Here is a 21,431-nt window from a genome sequence, read left to right as displayed (position 1 = left end):
AAAAACGGAAGCAGCTCCCTAATCTGCGTTACCACAGAAGTCACAAAAATCCTACTTGATTGAGAGCTGTGTAAACTGCATGTAGCACAACAGAAATCAAACCCAAATCCATACCTGCCAAAATTTTATCTTCCACATACATCATTTCACATAGGCTAACAAGCCAAGTACCTCTTTTTTCAGGGCTGCCTCTCCACAATGCTTATGCTCACAAGCTGGCATCAGCAGATCCCAGAATTATGCGGCTCTTGGCACTCCTGACTGAGCCGAGTGTGCAGGCACTGGCACTGCCACTGAGGCAGGAGCGGGGTGAGTGGTTGATCAGTCTGTCGTGGGGATGTGGGTGCATTTGTTTCCTGGCCCGTACTACAGGCACAATATTTACTGATGTTCTTTTGCGCTCTGGGTTCGCATGCCAAGAGCCTTTCTTTGTTCTGCTCCTACAGATGCTACTATAAGTCACTGTCATTTCCTAACGAGTTTCAGTAGCTGCTTCCTGCTGTGGATGAGGAAACACCTGGTTGCCTGTAAAGGATTTGTGTTTGACACAGGACTAAGCATTACAAACTGATCATTACCTCCTATCCATCTTTGACATTGCCACTAATTGTTCCTGCTGTCCTCGTCTTGACTCTCATCTTTCCATTTCCCCCCTCCACGTATGTTTTACCTGCTGTTACTGCCTTTTTTTTTTTTTACTCTTCTGTACTACAGTACTAAAACTAGATTGTAAGGGGTTGTTTTCCTTAGGCATGGATTTTAAGTCAGTTGCACAGCATTAAATGACACCAGCTACCAAAATCAGATTTGTCACAGGACAAGTTCAGAGATATAAAGTAATATTGTGATATCAGTATGGAATTTATATATAAACACGTTTTATCTTGCAGATATAAGTAAACTCCAAGAAAATCCATGTTACAGGTCACAGCACATTGAAACAAAAATTCAGCCTGTAGGCTGCTGTGCAGAAATTGAGGGAAATTAGAAATTCATTAGTTGCAATGTTCTCATAGTGCTACCTCTGACACAGCAATACACAATCTGGGTTTGCTTCTAGTTAATGGGAAAGCATGTGAAAAGTCAGGAGGGCAAGGTCACTTATATGCAGAAAATGTGTGTGGGTTTTGGGGAGTTTTGATGGATTTTTTTTTTCTTTGAGGATGAATGATCATCTGTTTTGGGGACAAGCACTGAGGCTTTATTGCATGACATGTGAAAAAATAAAAGATAAAGGAAGAAGATAAAAGAAAAGATGTGAATTAAACAAGAAAGGATGCAAAAGACAAGGATGTGGTAAGACAGAAATGGGTGGTTTAGGGAAAGATGGTGCACTAAGAAAAGGCAAGAGAGCACAGGAAGGTAGAAGGCTGGATGTTATGATGGTGTGAGTGTCTCCAGCTGGAGAACTTCCTGAGGAGAGGAAATTGCAAGAGGCAGCCTGCAGAAGTTCAGGTCCAACAATAAGGGCATGTACTGGGCTATCAGTTTTGAACAACACTTCTGCCAGTAGCTTCTAGTGCTTTCCCCCTAGAAGCCTGTAAATTCACCCAGGCACCTACCAATCTGCAGAAGGGCAGCAGAAGAATTGAGATGATTGAAGCCCCGCACAGGAGGGTGCCCACAGCAACTTCTGTACCACCTCTGAGGAAACCAGGGAGAGCATAAACTGCTTCCCTGAACACTGATGGTCCATTCAGCCTTCACCAGGTTTCCTGCTTGCAACAATCACACATGAACTTGAAGACAGGCAGCAAACCAAAGAGTAACTGGACCTGAGTCCATCCTGAAGTAGACACCAAAGCCTGTCAGGAATCCTGGTGGTGAAAGCCCATACTGTGACTCTACTCCTAAGACTGTTCTCCTGCCTGCATAAGGGAAGCAGCCAAAAAGGAAAACTTCCCTCATGCGCCTAAAGTAAGAAGACTGACATGAATTTACCAGGATGCGATATGTCAGTCGCAAAGATGTGCCTGTTATACCATCCTGATACCCAGAAGGGCAGAGGTGATGTAGTACTGCATGGCAGTGTTTGAGCTACATCTCTTCTTCTGGGCCTATTCTCAATGCCTTTGAGCTCTGCCTGTTACAGAGAAGGAAAATATTCAATAGAGTCCAAGCTAAGGATGCTTAGTGCTGATGGAGCATTTCCTGAGGCAGCACTGGCTGTAAACACTGCTGCTGAGATGTAAGAGCTGGCTCTCAGCAGCACTAGAGCCGACCTCATTTCATCAAATCCTAATGTCTTAGTGGGGTGTAGCAATGAATCTACAGGAGCTTTTCATTGTCAGCTATTTGGTAAAGACATTCATCTCCTGCTGAGGATTGCCCCTGGAAAGCAGGTCTCTGTTTGTGATCAGCCAGTGGCTATTACAATGTTAAATGACTGAATTGTTATTTCATGCTCACACTTAGGGTGACTAGGGCCAAAAAGGGGAGATGGGTAAAGGAAACAACATCTTATCCCCATTTCTAACAAATATACATATTTAACAACTACTTTAAAAGACTGCATTTGACTCACAGTTGAGATGATTCCCTTACAACTTTCTCTGTGAGAACACACAATGACACAATGAACAACTGTAAAACCAACCTTTGAAAAATGGTGTTCCCCTTTCAGAGATTTACTCCATTACAAATTGGGCAAAGATGACTTTAAAACCCCGAAGTTTTGAAGCGAAGATTGGCCAAAGTCTTGTTTTAGAAGAGATGAATGGAGTAAAGAGAGGCATCCAAAATGTCCAATTATAAATATTTACCCTAAATATATTACAATCCTGACAGAAGTTTCCCTAAAAAATCAAAATTTCATCAGACTTCATAATCTGAGAGATTTACCTGGAGCTATGAATGCTTGAGTCAGACACTGCCAGGTTTGCATTAATGCAGCAGACAGAAAGATAGTGTAGCCTGTGTTAGGCATTTATGCCACTTCTACTCCTAAGACTCTGATCCTGAAATGGAGGAGGGGCATGCATACTTCCTAGGGGTTTTTCAGCTTGGAAACATACCTCAAAGAGCACGTGATTTTATTAGTGTGTATGTTTACCAGGAGATCCCACAAGAACACCTCCTTTGTGTGCACAAAGAATGACTAAACTGGATAGCCCTGGCTCTCAGAGCAGATAATGAAATGGAAATAACTTCATCTGTCAAAAACTGTGATGTCCACTGTTGCCAAATTTCATCTCATTGAGCACGTCCAGCCATCTGACAGGTGGCAATTTCACAAAGCAAGAGCTATGGGATGGAAAACAGACATCCTTTTACAGATTCATTGTGTAAATAGAGCCTTTTTGTTTCAATCCATTTTCAGTACCTATAATAAAATCAGCTGATAAAAGCTGAAAATCATACAGGTTGAACAAGGAGTGCTTTTTTCAAGCTGGGACAACTTGTTTCCACTGGGTAAGGAGGATCTCTCTTATTACAAAAAATTGCTGAAACAAAAGCGAATTAAGAGAATAAATTAAGAGTTTAGACTACCTTTTCAGCCTGACAATTAGACAGGGGTTTTAAGTGAAATCCACATCTGTCTAATGTGTGACATCTGTATATAATTTCATGTGGTAAAATGCTCTTGTAACATAATTCATTCTTCAGAGGGAAAAAACCCCAGCATCTAAATGGTACTTCTACCTGTTTGTGCTACATTTGGGACAAATAGTTTCAAATAACTAAAATAGTTAATATATTGTGGGATTGAGACCAGAGTGGTTAACCATTATTTTTCTTCCCTAGAAGAACTTGGACACTAAATTGCCTGCATTTATGTCAATATGTAGCATCTGTGAAGTGCATTATGAAACAGCCTCAGCCAAGAAGATGGCATTATTAAATCTGCACTGTATTTATTCCCTTATCAGTGCTCTGAATTCTGCAATTAATCCTGAGCACCAGGACAACAGGGTCACAGACATAAATAAAAATATGTATCCAGAAAATGTGGGAAAAAAATTCATCTGGAGTACTGGCAGTGTTGTGTGGGAAAAACTGCAATCCTAATAGAAACTGCTTGTTCTAAAAAAAAAAATTAAAAACTGAAATTAAAAATGAGCATTTAAAAAATATCAAGACAATTAGGAGAACTATCCAGGAAGTTTTTCGATCCATGTCAACGAGAGCCCTGTTCCTACAGTCTGTACTGTTGATTTAGAGAGCAAACAAGGAAGGTTGCCAAATGAAGTGGTGAAGCAAGTGAAAAATAATGAAATTATTCTGTTTCAGTTAGAAACATAAACACTGAAAGCTTCATAAATCTGCCCAATAATCCTTTAAAGACCGGTCCTATGTTTATTTTGTGGAGGCTGAAGCAAAGGAAAAAGTGTGGAAGATTTAAGAATAGATAAATTAAAATTAGAGACTTCTGTATTAGCAGACATTTGAGCCTGTGGTTTAAGCTAGGAAGAAAGTGCCAATGGATTTGTTCAGTAATCTTAGAAGTCTGCAAACCCTCCTTTTGCTAATGCCATCACAGAAGGAAAAACCACTGACAGTCTCCACTGCTGTAGACTGCAAGGATGCAGTGTATTCTGAAAAGACTCAGTGAGCTTCAGCTAATTATCTCAGAAATTGTTTTGATGACAGTGTCATGTCAATCCTCTAATGTGGCACGCTAGTGACCCACAGGAATAGGGAGACTAATAGAAGGGAAAGAAATATAGAACCAACTTTTCCTCCTGTTCCACTTTTACCCTACACTACCCATCTGTAAACTGCAAATTTACAAACATCATCAGGAAAAGGTAGTTTGGTCTTACCAGCTGCTTAGAGGACTCCAGTTTCTCTGTCACAGAGGATGGAACATCTGGGGGCCTCAGGCAGCTCATCAGGACCTTTCTCACTCATCTGCAGGCCAGACTGCAACCTTATTAAACCTTAATGACAAATGTCCTCAGCAACCAATCTTCTTAACTCAGACAGCTGTATATCTGTGTTTACTCTCTTTCTTTCCATGCAGGTTTCCACCTTTTCAAATGTTCTTACATATAATGTGAGTGGAAAAAAGGAAAAAAAACAAAAACAAAAAAGGAGATGCATTGACAAGGCAATAAAAGGAATGGATCTGAAGTAGTTGTGTGATTTTGAGACAGTGGTGCAGTGATGGGAAGGGGAGGAAATAATGTCTTGCTTCTTTATCCTGCATTTTTCCAAGATTTCTGGTCAGAAATATTAACTTTTCGTCTCCACAGTGCATACTCAGCCATCACAAAATTTATTTTCACATGCCTTTCCTCACTAGATTAAACCATTCTGCCATGAAAATACCCTTCCTGAGCTACATTCACTGTTCAGTATTGCTGTGTCTCCTGAAACATCCTTAATGAGATAACTCTGTTCTGAACTAAATTTTGTTCCTCTGCATGCTTCCTCACCCAGTGATTCCAGGTCCTGCAGTTACTGTGCATTCCCATCTCTCTTCCATGACTCATTTCCAGCATCTTATACGTGACTACATTGGCTCTCACACCTCTGGTTTTTCCCCTGACCCTATTTAGGGTGACAGTTACTTATCTTCATTTATGCAAAAGCAGTGCTTTTGAGTTCCTGTTAGAAAAAAGTAATGGCAAAAGGAAGCAATGTTTTCAGAGAGGAGCTGCCAGGCAAGCTGGGTGTTACAGCAACGAGGGGCAGGGAGGAGGATGGATTGAGTGCCCTCAGGGTGACCCCTGGACCCTCTGTACCTATGTCTACTGACACCAGCAGGAGCTGTATGTGCCCTCCCTCGGGGATGGGGGGGATGTGTGGACCACTGTTGTTCTGCTGATGATCCCCAGGAACGCTCAGGACAGGCTGAATGCCCCTCTGAGGCCACAAAACGATGACAGGTTTGATGTAAACTGGAGTGACACAGACTTGACAGACCTAGAGCTACACAGAGATAATGAGAAATCACTGCAGTCTGGGGAACTGGACCATGGAGATGCAGGCTCAGGGCTCCAGTCAGATGCAGTTTCTTGCATAATTCTGGAAGATTCCTGACTCTTTGTCAATTGTAGCTGGAAGCACATGGTTTGAGGAAGACAACTAACACTGAGTTGGGACACAAGAAAGAGGTGGGGGACAGTGCAGGAGCTCTCCTTGGTGGCATATAACCTTGTCCCAGGGTCAGCTCCACCACAGGAAGCTCGTATGAGAGCTTGCAGCAGTTATGAATCTGCCTGTTTGATAATAATTACTTTAAAAGCAATGACCACTCTGCTTTCATTTCACCAAATAAAGAAGTTTTATATACCTAAGGTTTTCTAAATTTGCTGATTCACACTCAGTAAAGATAATTAGTGAGCATCTCTATTAGCAATCCAGAGGCCCTCCTGTGTAAGCCCCTTTCATGTGACTTGTCCCATTAGCCTTTTTTTCATAGCTTTTATTTGCTACTAAAGGAATAGCACATGTGAAGTGATGTTTGGGATTTAGAGTATTATAACAGCTCACTGCTATGTGACAACTTTTTACAATTAAGTCTGAGAAAATCAGAGTGCGTGAAACCAAATTGTAAAGAGTCTGAGTAGAGGCACACTAATCCTCTCCAAAGGCAGGGCTACTGATAGATTAAGTCACTAGACTAGATGCACACAGTTCAGAAAAGGAAGCTGTGGTCACATCACTGGGCAGGCTTTCATAGGATGATTTCAAAAAATCTGCTTCAAATGCATGGCAGGCAGGAAATGCTCTCCTCAGAGTCAGTCTTGTTACTTAAAATACAGTTTTCAGTTTTGCAGTCAAACTGCAGAGAAGTAAACAGAAGTATAATTGTCAAATTGGGAGCTCAAAAGTTAGAAAATGCCAGACTAAGTTTCCTTTTCTGAGTCATCGCTCTTCACCTCCTTCCGTCCTTATGGCCAGTGCACACAATGCAAAATGGTTCTGTGGTTTGTACTGCACCACATCAGGTCTCCATTGAAAAACGTTCAATACAAAGAAAAAACAAACAATAGCATCCTGGTGGATAATTCTACAGCACTCAATGTTTACTTCAGATACATCACACATGGTGACTTTTGGAATACCTGTAAAGTGAGACATTTATATAGATCTCATTTCCTATTTCAAAATTGAAAGGATTAAGAACTGAAGTGTCTAGGAAATGCAAATACTGGTTTGAGACATTACAGAGTGGGCTTTAAACTTCCTTTTTGTATTATGCTTCAAATATTTGAGACTGTGCTCCCACAGTGTTCTGTTACAACAGTTTGTTCTCAGCACACCTAACTGGGAACACCTAAAACTAAGTATCAGCAGAAAATACTTTGAATGATTTCACAACTATAACAGGAAAGCTCTAGGGCACAAAGGAGGGACACAACGAAATATTAAGTAAATATGAGACTTTTGTTTTCATTGTGTATGTGTGTTCTACTCGTTGCTTACAGAAGTCAGAAGCACTCTCCCCTCTAGTGTGCTGTTGCAATTTGAGCCTCAACTTGGGGTAACTTAGGCATGGATAGAAAATGTACAAAATAGAGCATGATAATAATTGTTTTCTAATGAATTCATAAGAAATTCAAATTATGCTGTACAGTCTTGACTTTTGTACTTTTGACTTTTAAAACACAGTAAAATTTTACCTGTCTGATGTGTTCGTAACATTTTACTCGAAATTCAAAAAAGTCCTCCAAACCAGAAAAAAAAATCCAGTATATGACATCCCAATTATATTTATGAGTGATTAGCAGAGCTGCAACTGTTAGCTTTGGCATATAGATCTGATTCTTAATTAAACCCATAAATGGCAAATAGCAATCTAGTTTTATTACAAGCTGAGCCCAGAGCAGAGGAATAACGGCACTGTGACAAAAGGCTTTATAAAATTTCCTGACAATGCAGAAGATCAAGCTTGCAGCCCTGTAGGGAAGCCTGCTTCCCTGTGAGCACATGCACCTGCCTGTTCTCTCCAAACCTATGTTTCTTAGGGACAGCAACTGTCCTGTCCATAATGATACCACTTTTCCTTTTCTGGGCTGTCATTCTCATCACCCGGTTGTCCCCTTTCTTTGCACTTAGCTCCTGCTCCAAAAACAAATCATCCAGCCAAGCAAATTCTGCTTTCAATATTCTGTATCGACCTCCTGCTTCAACAAACCTCAGTTCCTCTCCTGATGACCCCCTACAAATCTATCTCTATTGTTCCTCTTCTCCATCCCCATTTTCCATTTGCCCACATTCTTTATTTTTCTTTCTATCTGCATTCCTGTTTATCTTTTAGCTTATTTTGATGCTCCCCAGAAATGTCTTTAGTTTTTTTCATGTACACAGAATTCATTCCATGTACTATCTTCATCTTTTTCCAATATTTTTCTCTTAGTTTCCATCTCTTAAGCCAGTTTTTGGCAGTTCTCCATACAAGTTGGCCCCACTCTGCTCTCAATCTCCTCTATTGCCATCTACTCAGTTTAATCTTTTTATCACAGTATCACATTTTGAAGGCAATCCTTATCATGCTAGTCTGTTTTGTTTCTCCTCACCCCCAAATGAAGAAAAAACCAAGGATTTTCATCATTTTCCCCATTTTGTTCAGATCAAGCAACATCTTAACAGATGTCAATCATACAGACTGTGTTCAGATTAAGCAAAACCATAACAAAAGTGTTAGTGACACTGTTGGCCCAGAAATCTTGTGCACATGAAAAATGAAACATTTTCTACTGTCCCAGGATCGTCAGCTTTAATTTGACAGCAAACCTTGTTTTAAAATAATGAAAAGTGTTCTGGAAAAAATAAAATTCTGTATCCAATGTGCAATGTCTTCCTTCTGTCACCTGATGATCATATTTCAGGTGATGACTTGTCATTGCTAGAGATGCTTTGAAGAAGGTGGCTGTCACAGTTCATCAACTTCATCAGATGCAGGGGAGATTTTCCCTTTTGATATCAAGAAAGCTGAATTTGGGCAGCTACCTCCAAAGATGTGACTCAGTCAGAAGGTACTGGGTAGCAGGGATCAACTGAGAAAGAGGGAATGAGATGTAGAGGAATACTAAAAAAAAACAAAGCCAGTGTCAGGAACCGCAGAGAAGTGAATGTGGGTTTATATTGTGGCAGATGGAGACAGAATATGAGATAGGAGCCTGAGAAAAAAGAAAGGAATCTAGGGAATTAACCTGCTTTTCCATCATCTAGTGCTACATCTGATAACAGACCAGTTAACATGCTGGAAAACAGTCTTGGTATGACTCATGAGCACAACTGTTGGTAGACATCTGCTCTACAAACACACTGAGTGGCATGTCCCTTGATCACTTTTGCTGTTGTGTAGCCTTGATTCCCTTCCCCAGTGGCTGGTTCTAGCCAACAATCCATCCACTCACTGCATAGCTGCTAAGTGACCAGTGAGCCAACCTTGGAGACAAGACTTCACATTTTTGCTCCAGCTGCCGTTCTGTGCATCATCTTTAAGTTCACTTACTTCTGCCTCTGTGTCCACAAGAAAATTTTAGTTGTAAGGAGTTACCAGCTACCTGGCCAAGTGGTTACAATCAGACTTCCTCACAGCCACCCAGTATGTTTCATTTTATTACCTCTGGATAGTGAAAAATTGCTGTTTGAATGTTGTTTTTATGGTGGCGATGCTGAAGTTTTGTAACATGACCTTATAGTATAGTGCAGCAGCATTGCAATTAGAAAATATTTTCCTTAAAATTTTTTTAAAATATATTTAAATATATTTCATGTGCTTGTTTTTCCCCCAAAAAACTAGCAGCACTTAAAGACATGCATTCAGTTTTAAAGCAAGAAATTTTTGAGTTCTAGAAAATATATTTCTAGCAACTTACTTTCACTGGCTGAATAATCCTGTGGATCAAGTATCCCTGATTCCTGCAGTGATCTAATACAGGAGTCCACCAGCTCCAGACCAGTGGTGAGTTCATCTTCTATATCCTTCTGACCATCTGTAATGAAATTAACAACATAAAAACGTAAAAGAAGGCCAAAAAGGTAAAGCCATATACAAGACAAAAGCTAAAACCAGTTTTATGTGACTAAGCATTCACAGCTGATGAAGGAATGGAGGCCACACATTCCCAGGACGCTGGCCATACTGAAAATTGTGCCATCCTTTGAAAGTGTGGCGTTGGATTAATAAAAGCAAAATGAGAATATTTAGGTCTAGTAGTAAAAAAAGCCAGAGACATATTTAGCAATGCCCCTTCTCAAAACTCTACTTAGTTTCAGTGTGCTTTTTGTCAATCCTAAAAACTTTCGCCAAATCTTGTCACTTTTTAAGTACAATTTTCACCCACTAGCAATGAGAAAAAACACACAAAAACCCCAACAAAAACCTCCACATACATGAATGTGCTTTCTCCCTCCATCTTCTTTAGGTAAAAATGATCTTTCTGGGAGAGAATGTAAGTGATACATATATGTAGATAGGTACATTACCTTGTGTTTGCCAGTGAAACTGCTCTTCTGTTGAACTGGAAAGAGAAAGAAAAACGTGATCATTTTTAATTAAATTGTTTTGTAGTGTGCCATGAATATTCAGATATAAATCTATTCTGAAGGAACTGATTTAAGAGAAGACACTTAAGAATAAAAAACGTATTTAGAATACATAATTTTATATATATTTTTAATTAATGACTTATATATATATTTTTAATTAATGACATCATTCACTCAGCTGGAGGGAAGCATCTTTATTTCTTTATCAAGTAATTTCAATCATGCATATAGAAATTGGCGTCTTGGTCTTGATATACAAACTACACTATTTCAAAAAAACATTAGCATTCTTCAACGTTTTGGATCCTTTCATTTGTCTGATTCTCCATGTTTATCAAGAAAATTATAAATTGCTTTCTCAAGTGAATAGTTACATGTGATTTCTGAAAGAAATTACGAGTCCTGGTTCTACTGATTATTATGTGCATTTTTATATTATTCAAATGTGCAGCCAAGTTAATTCAATTGACCTACACAGGAGAGTAAATTTAGATGTGTTTGTGCTTCTATGTACAAGCACTTAAGCAACAGAAGGTCTTAATTTTAAAATAATGAGCATGCACACCAGAGGATGGATTAGGTAGGGTTTTTTTTTCCCAATAAAATGAAAGATACATTCAAATGAATGATAAAATAAATTGTATATTCAATTAGGCAATGACTACACTTTCCTCCAAGGCATGCTCTGTTTATGCTTCAATATAGGTTTTTCTCACATGACAAGAATACAAAAAGGATTCAAGTTACTCAGTGCTACCCATTCTTTTGATAACAGTGAACTGAGTATTACACCTATGACTAAAAGATTTTTCTGTACATTTTTGTAAGATACTTTTAGGGGAGAACAACATTATCTGTTGCACTCATAAGTTAAAAAAAAAAGAAAAAAACAAAGACTGAAATTATTTTAACTTTTCCAACAATTTATTTTTCATTTATTTTATGATGTTGAGACAAAATGCTCTTTTGGATTAATAAAAGGATTTAAATCTCTAATTGTTTTCCCTCTTCCCAGCAAATGCTGGATCACTTATGAATATATCAGTATACCTCCTACTATCTATGTTCTGAACAATAGCAATGTAAATGAAATTACATGCTTCCTTGTGGAGGTCTATTTTTACAGTAAAGAACTTATGCAAATTATTTACCAGATTTGATAGTGTTAAAAAAAAATTATTGTCTAATTTACACAAAACTATTTCTAAAAGAACTTTTAATTTCTACCTGGCATCATAAATGTTAACATGGCAAGTTCAAATCTATACATCATCATAAATTTCCTAATATCGACGGTCTGTGGTTTATATTGACTCACAGTAGTGAGATGTTATAGATTAAGAAACCAGTCCTTTGATGAGATAGTGAACTAAAATTCTTGCATTCAAGTCCACTGAAATTAACAATATTGAAGATAGGCGTTGCCAGAGTCCTCAGACAAACAATAATAACTGCAAAGTGTTGAACTGGATGAAATTACTTTAATTTAAATTACCTTTGAAATTAAGTCCTAGTGGTGACTAGGGACAGTGACTTTTTTTGAAATAACACTTTTTCCAATTTTACATTCCTTTTGTCTGATCTTCAGATGTACTAAATAACTGCAGCTTCATCTGACACACTGGGACTTGAGAGCAATCTTCCCTTCTGTAATTAGCACAATCCATAATAAGTAATGTACTACTTTCCACTCCAAAGTCCCTCTTCCAGTATCCAGATTTCTTTGTGACAGATATCACCTCACCAGCCAGAAAAAAAAGTAATATCTCAGGTGGCATTCTTGCTGGCAGAATGAATTACTAGATGTTGCTGGCAAGAACACCATGATGTAAAAGCATATGCCACCTCATCCAAGTAAGTTAGAAAAGAAAATCAAGTCATGCGTAAAGAGCGAATTACCACTTCCAGGAATTCCAGCTTAGCCCATTTTAAGTAGCAAACTTGTACAAAATTTAACAAAGGTCATTATGTTCAATGAATCACTTATGGCTGATTCATAGTAATCCTCAATACCACTTGTCTGACTTCCACAGAAACACTGTACAGTATCCATATTAATCTCAGGATCACAATGAATTTTCACTCCATTTTGACTTTTCCAATTTTAGTCATGCTTCTCCTCACCAGTACTGTAATGGTCTTTCAATAAATAATGTAGCTTTTAGAGTCATGATGGCAGAAACACCATCAGAATTTTTATCCTAATGCTACCTTCTTATTCAGCATATGGAACATGAACCAGGCTGAGCAGGGCAGTGGTGAGTCCCCATCCCTGGAGGTATTTAAAACATGTGTGGGTGTGAAACCTGGGGACATGGTTTAGTGGTGGACTTGGTAGTGCTGGGTTAATGCTTGGACTTGATGGTCACAAAGATCTTTTCCAACATAAAACATTCTCTGATTCTCTATTGAAGTTGTATTTGCTCCTACAAAGATATCAGTATATTCTGGTATGGAAAGAGTGCTGTTTTCCTTAGTTAAATTCATGTTTTTTAGCTTTATAACAATCCAGTACGGTTGGATATTGAAGCTGCCTTTTCTTGGTTGGAATTCAATGCCAGAGCCTTGCAAACAAACATTTAAAGGGTTTCACTAGAAAACTTTATTAGAATTTGCCATAGGTTTAATCTAAATACTCTTTATTTCTCCTTTTTCCCTTTTTTAACTGAGCTTCCCCTGCTTTTGGCCTGAAAAAGATTCCTGACTGAGGCAACCTGACTTGTTTGTGCAGGAAGCCTTTAGGCTGTGTCACGACTGTGCCAAATCTGCTTGAGTGAATAAAAGGGCACACTTTTCTGTCCTTTTCTTTCTGGTGTTTCCCAGCTGCACAAGAGATCAGTACAATAGACTGTATAGTTACATCAAATACATGAAAAGACAAAAAAACAATAATTAACAGAAGTATTGTCCTAATAATTTTTTTCAGCATGTTCAGCAAAACATATTTTTGCTTCATATTTTTTTTATAAAGAAAAAATGCATTAGCAACCACTTTTCTCAATATTTATATGCCTCATTATGTAAGTTTGCAAACATTAGTATCTTTGACTGAGCTAGATGAGCAATAAAGTTCTTTATCAATCTGTTCTGAGCTATGGGAACCTGAGCCCACTTTAAGAGTTTGAGGGAGGGATTTTAACTAGAACTACATTGGTATAGCATTAGAAAATCCTACCATAAAAAACGACTGACCTGAGAACTCAAGTAGGTAGAACTACTACATCCCTTAACCCAAACTTAGAAGAATAATTGGAATTTATTTATTCTTCTTTTATTTTTGGTATTCAGTGCATCCTATTTGTAGTTCAAATGTTGTAGGTATAAATAAGACTACTGTTCTGATTAACTCTACCTGACTTACAGAAAGAATCCTCCATCACTATTCAGCTGTGCAAAACCTGATTCTTCTATGCTTATATTGCCTTTGGAAAACTCAATGTATTGAAGGAAAATCTCAAGGAAGCTGAATAACTTAAGAATGAGAAGATAATGCTAAAACCCAAACATATGAGCAAAACACTAAGAAGAATATTGTTATATGTTTAGTTCTTGATGTTAATGTTTAAGCTAATGAACCTATCTTCTGTAAGGATGCACTACATTGTGCTTAAAGCTTTACCTTTAATAAGTACCTAGGAAATGAAATATTCCAGTAAAAATTGTTTTACCTCCCTAGGCAAGAATGAGGAAAGTAAATATCCACAGAAGAGTCATCTTGATTCCAGCTGAACTCACACATTCCCATTTCCACACAAATGTCATAAAAGCACCAAAGCAATGAGAACCCTCTGTGTGTGCCCTTGCATATGGGGAGGGCGAAAGGCAAATGAGCACAGCACCCTGCAGGGAGCTCATTTTGGGGAGCATCACCTGGGGAGCTCTACCTGCCTCTGCACAGTGAGGGAACAGCAGCAGCACAGAGCATTGCAAAAACACAGATTTTCTACAGCCATCTGAGGATGTCTGACTATTACCAGCAGCTCTGTACATCAAGTTCACCCCTTTTCAAACAGAAAAATCCCAGACTGACCTACAGTTTGTCCATAAACAAGCAACAAACCAGGGAGCCTTCATTTTTCCTGTGCCTCAAATCAAGTTAAACAAGAAGCGGGTGCCCCTTCATGATGGACTTGATAGGAATCCACCATGATAAGATCAGCCAGCACCTACATAGCAAGGTGAGTTACAGAAGACCATCAAATGCCCCTCCCAGCAATTTACAGGAGTCAAAAGCAGTTTTGGAGGTGTAGCAGTGAATGCTCCACATGACACCAAAATAATGCTTTCCTGGACAACATTCACCAGCCATGTTTCTATAAAAGCAACCAAAGTCGTCAGGGGAGGTAACCCAGAGGTGGGGAATGCTATTGAGTATTTTGGCAGAAGGAAAGCTGCCTGAGACACCCTCAGACTGTGTTGCTGTTAGGGCCTGTACGAACACCCAAACACACCCAAACACCCAAAGATTCACTTCCAAAGCAGGTGCTGGGAAGCAGCAAGGGCACCTTGGGCTCAGCTGAACTCCTAGAAGATGGATGTGTGCCTGTGGCACTGGCAGCAGAGACAATGGTAGGCAAAGGCAATTTACACCAAACCCCAGCCCAAGACACATTTTGCACACTACCTGGCCACAGCAATACTTGCAGCATCCCTTGGGTTTAGTTTTAGACATTACATGGCCTAATGTGAGACCAGGCCCACTTCAGAGGAATGGTTCTGAACCTTGATAAGTTCAGAACCATTCAGTGCAAGAAGGAGCTCCACTGCCCTGCACACCCTGCTCCAGCAATGGTATTTACTATGCAGCCTGCAGAAATTCATTGCTCTTACCACATGCACCAAAATACATCAGTGCACATGCACAGCAGGCCAAAGCAGTTATGGTTATTCATTGCCTTGCTGCTCCCCAGAAGAACACCACAGCAGAGCAACTCAATTCTTGTTGGGAAGGGAGGTAGGGTTTCTTTCATTCACTGTTGCTGGCACACTCCTTGCTTTATCACTGAGCCTGCATACAGGCTGCCAGGACAAATTCACACTTTTGTATTCCTCTAATTACCCAAGAAATGTTTGTGTGCCTCTCCTTAGTGTGAAGTCATTCAGTTTACAGTTGTCACTCATTTTTTGAAAAAGTGCTATAGCTATCTGCTACACCAAAATATTTTTCTTGTTTTCTAAAACAATTAATGAAATTATATCCAAAACAATTAATGAAATTATATATAACACTACTGTAGAAAAGCTATGAAAGGATTTTACAAGGAGTTGTATCAGCACATGGTCTTTTAAATTATTTCTACAATGGAGCTACACAACCATTGCTGTATATAATTACAGGCAGATATTGTCTCATTGATTTTAAAATTGTTTTTTTGTTGTGGAAGGTGGAAGAAAAAAGATCCAGAAGCATTTCACAAAAAGCAAGGAGGATGAAAAACTAATATTCCATCTAAAGCAAAGGAGAAGCAAATTTTAAATCATCAGTACATTTTAGGTTATCTGCAAAATAGTAAACAACTTTTAGTATCAACTATCTGGTGGGGAAAAAACCAAACAACCTAAGAATAAATTTTACATTAAATAATCCTGCAAAAAAGTACCAACCCTTCAATAAATTGCCATAATAAAAAACAATCCTCAAGAGCAACTTTTGGGTTTTGAGGCCAATTTAAAATAACATCAAAATCTATGACATTGGTAGGCACTCCCTTCACCTCTATAAATGTGACACTGTAGGCTCTCTCAAATGTTGAATATCACTCTATTAGTCAGCTGTGGTATCAACCTGGCTGCCCTATCAAGAAGTCCTTTTTTTTTGATGTTCCAACAAACCTCATCCAATTCCCTACAATGATCCCAGAAAATGAAAAAAAAAAAACAAAACAAACCCAGTCCAACAAACCAAAATAAATAAACAATACCCCCACAAACCCACACATATTTTACTGATGGCTGCTTTCTTATACCTTGGAAATTTCAAACTGATTTTCAGAATGATGACAAAGTTCTTAGCTGCAGATGCCAGGAAACCATTCAGGTGGTTAATTCCCACCTTTATTAGAATAGCCTCGCTTCAAGTTCCTGCAGGGAAAGAAAACTGTCTAATTTTTTTTTCATAGAAAAATGATTGTTATTCCCTAGGTTTTATGAAATCAATAGCAGAACTTTGTGGCTGTGCTGTGAAAGTTTTGTACTTCTTTCCAATGATACAGGGAAATATTTGCAGCCAAATTTCTAAACAGGTCTCAAGAATCAATGCTTTCCTCTACATTTAATACCTGCAGAAATTTACATGATTTTCCTTTAAAAACAATTTTTGCACTGCTTTGGTCCTATTTATATTCAATTTCCTTATGCTGATTGTGCTTAATAAAAGTGTTCTGTTTCTTCTTATTTAAATGTGATTTAAAATTCAGGTGCTACACCACTAAGAACACTGTTCAAGTACACAGCATGCATGGAAAGGCAGCAGCAGCCTTGCATTCCACACAGTGCCCTGCTAAAGGGCTTGCAAAGCAGGTGCCAGAGGCTGTTATTTAATGGATAAAGCATAACACAGCCTGTTTCCCCATAGTTTTTGACCATCACTCCTGAAATGGTCTACAAGACCATCAATGATAGTAAATTTTATTTTGTTACTGAATTAATTTCACACAGACCAACCCCCCAAAACCCATTTACTTCGGTTTTGAATTGACTTGGTCACCTAGGGAGGGAACACTTGCTACTTCACTTGCAACCAGCCAGTTTCCTTTAGCTTCAGTTCCGCAGACAGACCTGGCATGACAGTGAACACAGAGAATTCCTTCAGAGTGGAAGCCTTCGAAGCTCTGCTGTTCTAAGGAAAAGAATTTAGAGGGCAATAGGTACTTGGTGTATTTATTTAACTTTAAACTTGGACACAGCAACAACATTAGGGAAACAAGCACTGTGTGATTGCCCTGTTCTCACTCTTCCCCTGATGTCCCTTTCAGGCCCTTAAGCATTCCAGCCAGGATACTGGGCTGGATAGACCCCGGTTTGGAATCAATACAGCCACTCTTCTGTTCTTATTTAGAGAAGCCAAAATCAAACCAAATTACTTAATTTTGTAATTTCCCATTATTAATTAATTAAGAAAAAGGATGATGGTTCACAATAAGAAGGAATTAGCTCAAGGCTGGATTTCTGCTAATAATGTTAGTTCTTCTGGTTTGCTTCAAACCTATTTTTATTTGAGAAAAGAGCTCATTTCCCAAACTGAACATAGGTACACAGGAACACATTTAGAAGAGAATAGAATTAGAATATTTCAATTGCAAGGGACCTACAATGACCATTGACTCCAAATACCTAACCACTCCAGGGCTGACTGAAGCTTATACAGCAGATTATTGAGGTCATTGTCCAAAAGCTTCTTAAACTGACAGGTTTGGGGCCTCAAGCACCTCTCTAGGAGCCTGCTCCAGTGTTTCACCACTCTCTTGGTAAAGAAATGCTTCTTCATGCCCAGTCTGAGCATCTCCTGACACAGCTTTGAACTGTTCCCGGGTGTGCTCTGTCTCTGCATCCCAGGGGGAAGAGCTCAGCTCTTCTTTCTCTCCTTCACCTCCTCAGTCAGCAATGAGCTCACTGGTCAGCCATCTTAAAATTTAAATTTTTGCCGCTTCTACACAGCAGAGCAGTTTAGACAGCAGCATACTGTGATATTCCTTCAGTCCCAGTGGTGGTATTTGGATCTGATCCAAACTCAATAAGCATCTAAAATAGAATCAGAAATGGCAAATTAGAGAAATCAATAGTGGATAGATAGAATCATCTCTGCCCTAAGGCAACAGAGCAGTCTGGTGTCTAAATCACACCACAGCCTATCAGTACCCATAAAACTGTGTTCTTCAAGCATGCCTTATTGACAACATTGCACAAAAAGTAGGATAGTTGTTGCCATGCTTTAAAGAAAACAGTACCATGCCCTAAAAGATAAAGTGGGGTCTAGTTTCTTCATTCCCTCCTCCCTCTTATTCCAAAAGTTTAGTTATTAAAGCAGTCGTGCACAATGTGATGGAACCAGTTACAATATTTTGTGAGAAATGAAAGCAGTGATTAAGTTCAATGTAACCATTGGGCTACTCCCTGTCTTTCCTATTGAAACTTCTATTCTGTATAGAAAACAATACATTATTTTGGTTAAGAAACTCCATTATAAAAGACACCACCACAGCTACATTTCCTTCACACCAAGTTTTGAAAGATGCCTTCGGGGAAAGCGTGCACACTTTAGCACTGAGGAAAGGTATTTTCCCAGTGGAGCAGAAAAAGGTACTGAAGACCAAGGAGCAGGAGTGAATTTCTTGTAAGGTGCCTTAAACAACCCGTGTTTTGATGCTGGGAAAGAAACATTCAGTGAATACGAGATTGATTCTTTTCTGAGGCACACAGTTCCCTATGCATTGTATGAGCACTGTGGTTTGGGTGTTAACTCAAACCATGGATGCGTGGAGACAGTCACCTACAAATAAGAATTACAACACATTTTTTCAGTGCATTTTTGGTTCTGGTCCTTTGTACCATAACATTCATTTCCAAATGTATATGGTGTAATGTACATGAAATTCCTTTAAGGAAACCCACTTCTGTAAATGAAGACATTGTAATTTTTTTTTCCTAGGGACAGCTAACTGCTAGAGCAGGTAAAAAAGACACAGAACTAGTAACATGAAGCTCCTTGTCTTTTCAATACCAACAAATTGCACAAGGATATTCCTTCTGCAGAAGAGCTAATCCTTAACATGAAGATTAAGCTGAGAGCCTCATGCTGACCATTGTTCTAGGTAAATTATGTAAAGTATGATCACACTTTATATGACTATTTCAGCTACAATATTTGTTCTGTGTTGTCCTTGGTAAATAATAGAAAGGGATTTTCTCAATGTTTTGAAGGGATGATTCATTTTAAATTCAGCACTTCCTTAGGGAAATAAAGCAGACAGAAGCCAGACGGCCTCTACCTTGAAGAAAGTGTACTCCATGCAGGAAATTCCCAATACACAAACACAGAGCCTGTCACTGTGAAATCACACATCACAGCCCTCCCCAGCTCTTCTCCCTTACAGCCTCTTCACATTAGCTTCACTCAGCTGCTTCCAAGAAACCTCCCTTCACAGGGCTCTCACCTCCACCTCTTTCCTTGTAAACAATTCTTTCCTTGTCTTTGCATTCCTTTTCCCCTCTACAGAAGAAAATATAGAACCAGGATGTTTCTTCTTTTTATTTAGCTACTTCCTTCCCTGCAGCTTATGCCTGTTGGAGCCAAGAAGCAAACTCCTACTGTGCCTCCACAGTGGTCGGAACTAACAAAGAATAGTCTCAGTGTCAATATATTGTCTGAATTTGGCACTGAAGAGACTGCATGGTGGTCACCCACACCTTATAGGTTGTCTTTTGTTTCCATATTCTCCACCAGATGTGTGAACATGAAACACTCTCATTAAACACTCCCATGAAACCCTCCCATGAAACAGAAGCAGATTCTACAGGAAGCAGGAAAGATTTTGTTGATCTTTTTTACGGGAGAATTCGGCATCATTTGGTCCAGTCCCCACTTAAAGGTGGGCTACTTTTGAAGTACTGTCCTGAATGTAATTTAGCAAGGCACGTGGAAGACTCCATCAGTATTCTGCTGTTCAGCATTTGTTCAGTTAATTATCTTTTTTTAATAGAGAAAATAAAGACTGATAAAAGGTGAAATCAGAAGAATTTGGTGAATTAAGATGAAAGAATTGAAGTCTGAGAAGGGAGCACATCTGGCTTTTATAATTTAGCAAGGCTGAAGAACAGGAGAAAAAGAAATAGAGGAAGCACATATGGGATAAGGGCAAACAAGTTCAAGCTGGTCACTGAAATTTTTGATGGAACTTTAAAAAATGTATTAAAACATCACAGAAGCAGCCAATCCCACACAATTTGAGTTGAGGTGTGAAAACTATACTCACTCTGCTCTTAGAAGGCTGGTTGGTAAGTTTATTAGAAAGAGCTGATATTAGTTCCAGCTTCAAGGAACTGAAGGGCAGCCCAGGATGGTGCCTCCAGTTCTGTATTTGAAATAACCTTAATCTGTGATGCTGCCAAAGTGATGATTGTTACAGAGCAGTATCCACACATAACTGATACCTCCAGAAACACAGGCAACAGAGTTTTCTAGAAGCAGCCAGTATCAAGAAAAATGTATGCAAGAACTGATGAGTGGAACATTTACATTTCAGTGGATGAACATAAAGGCAACAGAAAACTACTTTCTAACCTAAAATGTTAGATGAATATAAAGGTAATTGAGTCTGTTAGGTGGGTGATAAGCAGCTGGATCAATCCATGAAAAATTGCTATTGGTTTATGATTTTAACAACAGGAGTGAAAGTTCTTATTTGTAAACTGTCTGTTTATATATAGAGTTGACAAATTATCCAAGCAACTAAAATGGCACATGGTAATAACAGCTACTTAGCTATATGGATAACCTTTAATCACACATTTATTACTGAAAATGACTAAAATTATATTAATGCAAGCTGACAAAAAGTAAATGTAACCTTTAGACAGATTGGGAGCATTGTTGTAAGCACAGTCTTTTTATTCTGGCTTTTTCCACCACTAAGGTGCAGAGGGGAAAACAAGAATCAGTTCCCTATGAAAATAATATTTCTTCCATTATTCATTGCCTACCAGAAGGAATACAACACAGGAGACACGACACAAGTAAAACCAGGTTCATAGGTCAGACATTTAGCAAAGACAGATGTAAGAAATATGCTGTATTTTTAAAAATTATATACAGGCATTAAAAAAAATATTCCTAAAGAGTAAAAGGATATTTTTTTAGAATAAAGAAGACAATATCTTACAGATATCATACTAGTGATGCTGAAAAAAATATTATTTTCAATCATCTTTATTCTTAGAAGAATATTACAATATAAAATATTGTGAAAGTTACTAGACAACTGAAC

The 21,431-nt window shown here is 38.7% G+C and overlaps 1 protein-coding gene across 11 annotated transcripts in view; it reads right to left on the bottom strand.

Annotated features, from left to right (window-relative positions):
• The window catches only part of CTNND2 (catenin delta 2), a 638,012-nt gene that overhangs the window by 290,903 nt on the left and 325,678 nt on the right, over positions 1-21,431 (bottom strand). For all 11 annotated transcript variants that reach the window (XM_077182185.1, XM_077182224.1, XM_077182172.1 and 8 more), the window contains 2 exons: positions 10,387-10,421; positions 9,777-9,893 (listed from right to left, as the gene is read on the bottom strand). In XM_077182185.1, the coding sequence (XP_077038300.1) occupies positions 9,777-9,893; positions 10,387-10,421 (152 nt within the window). The remainder of the gene's footprint in view (positions 1-9,776; positions 9,894-10,386; positions 10,422-21,431) is intronic.

Source organism: Agelaius phoeniceus, chromosome 1 (assembly GCF_051311805.1).
Source record: "Agelaius phoeniceus isolate bAgePho1 chromosome 1, bAgePho1.hap1, whole genome shotgun sequence".
Classification (NCBI taxonomy): domain Eukaryota; kingdom Metazoa; phylum Chordata; class Aves; order Passeriformes; family Icteridae; genus Agelaius; species Agelaius phoeniceus.
This window is presented reverse-complemented; position numbering and strand designations above follow the sequence as displayed.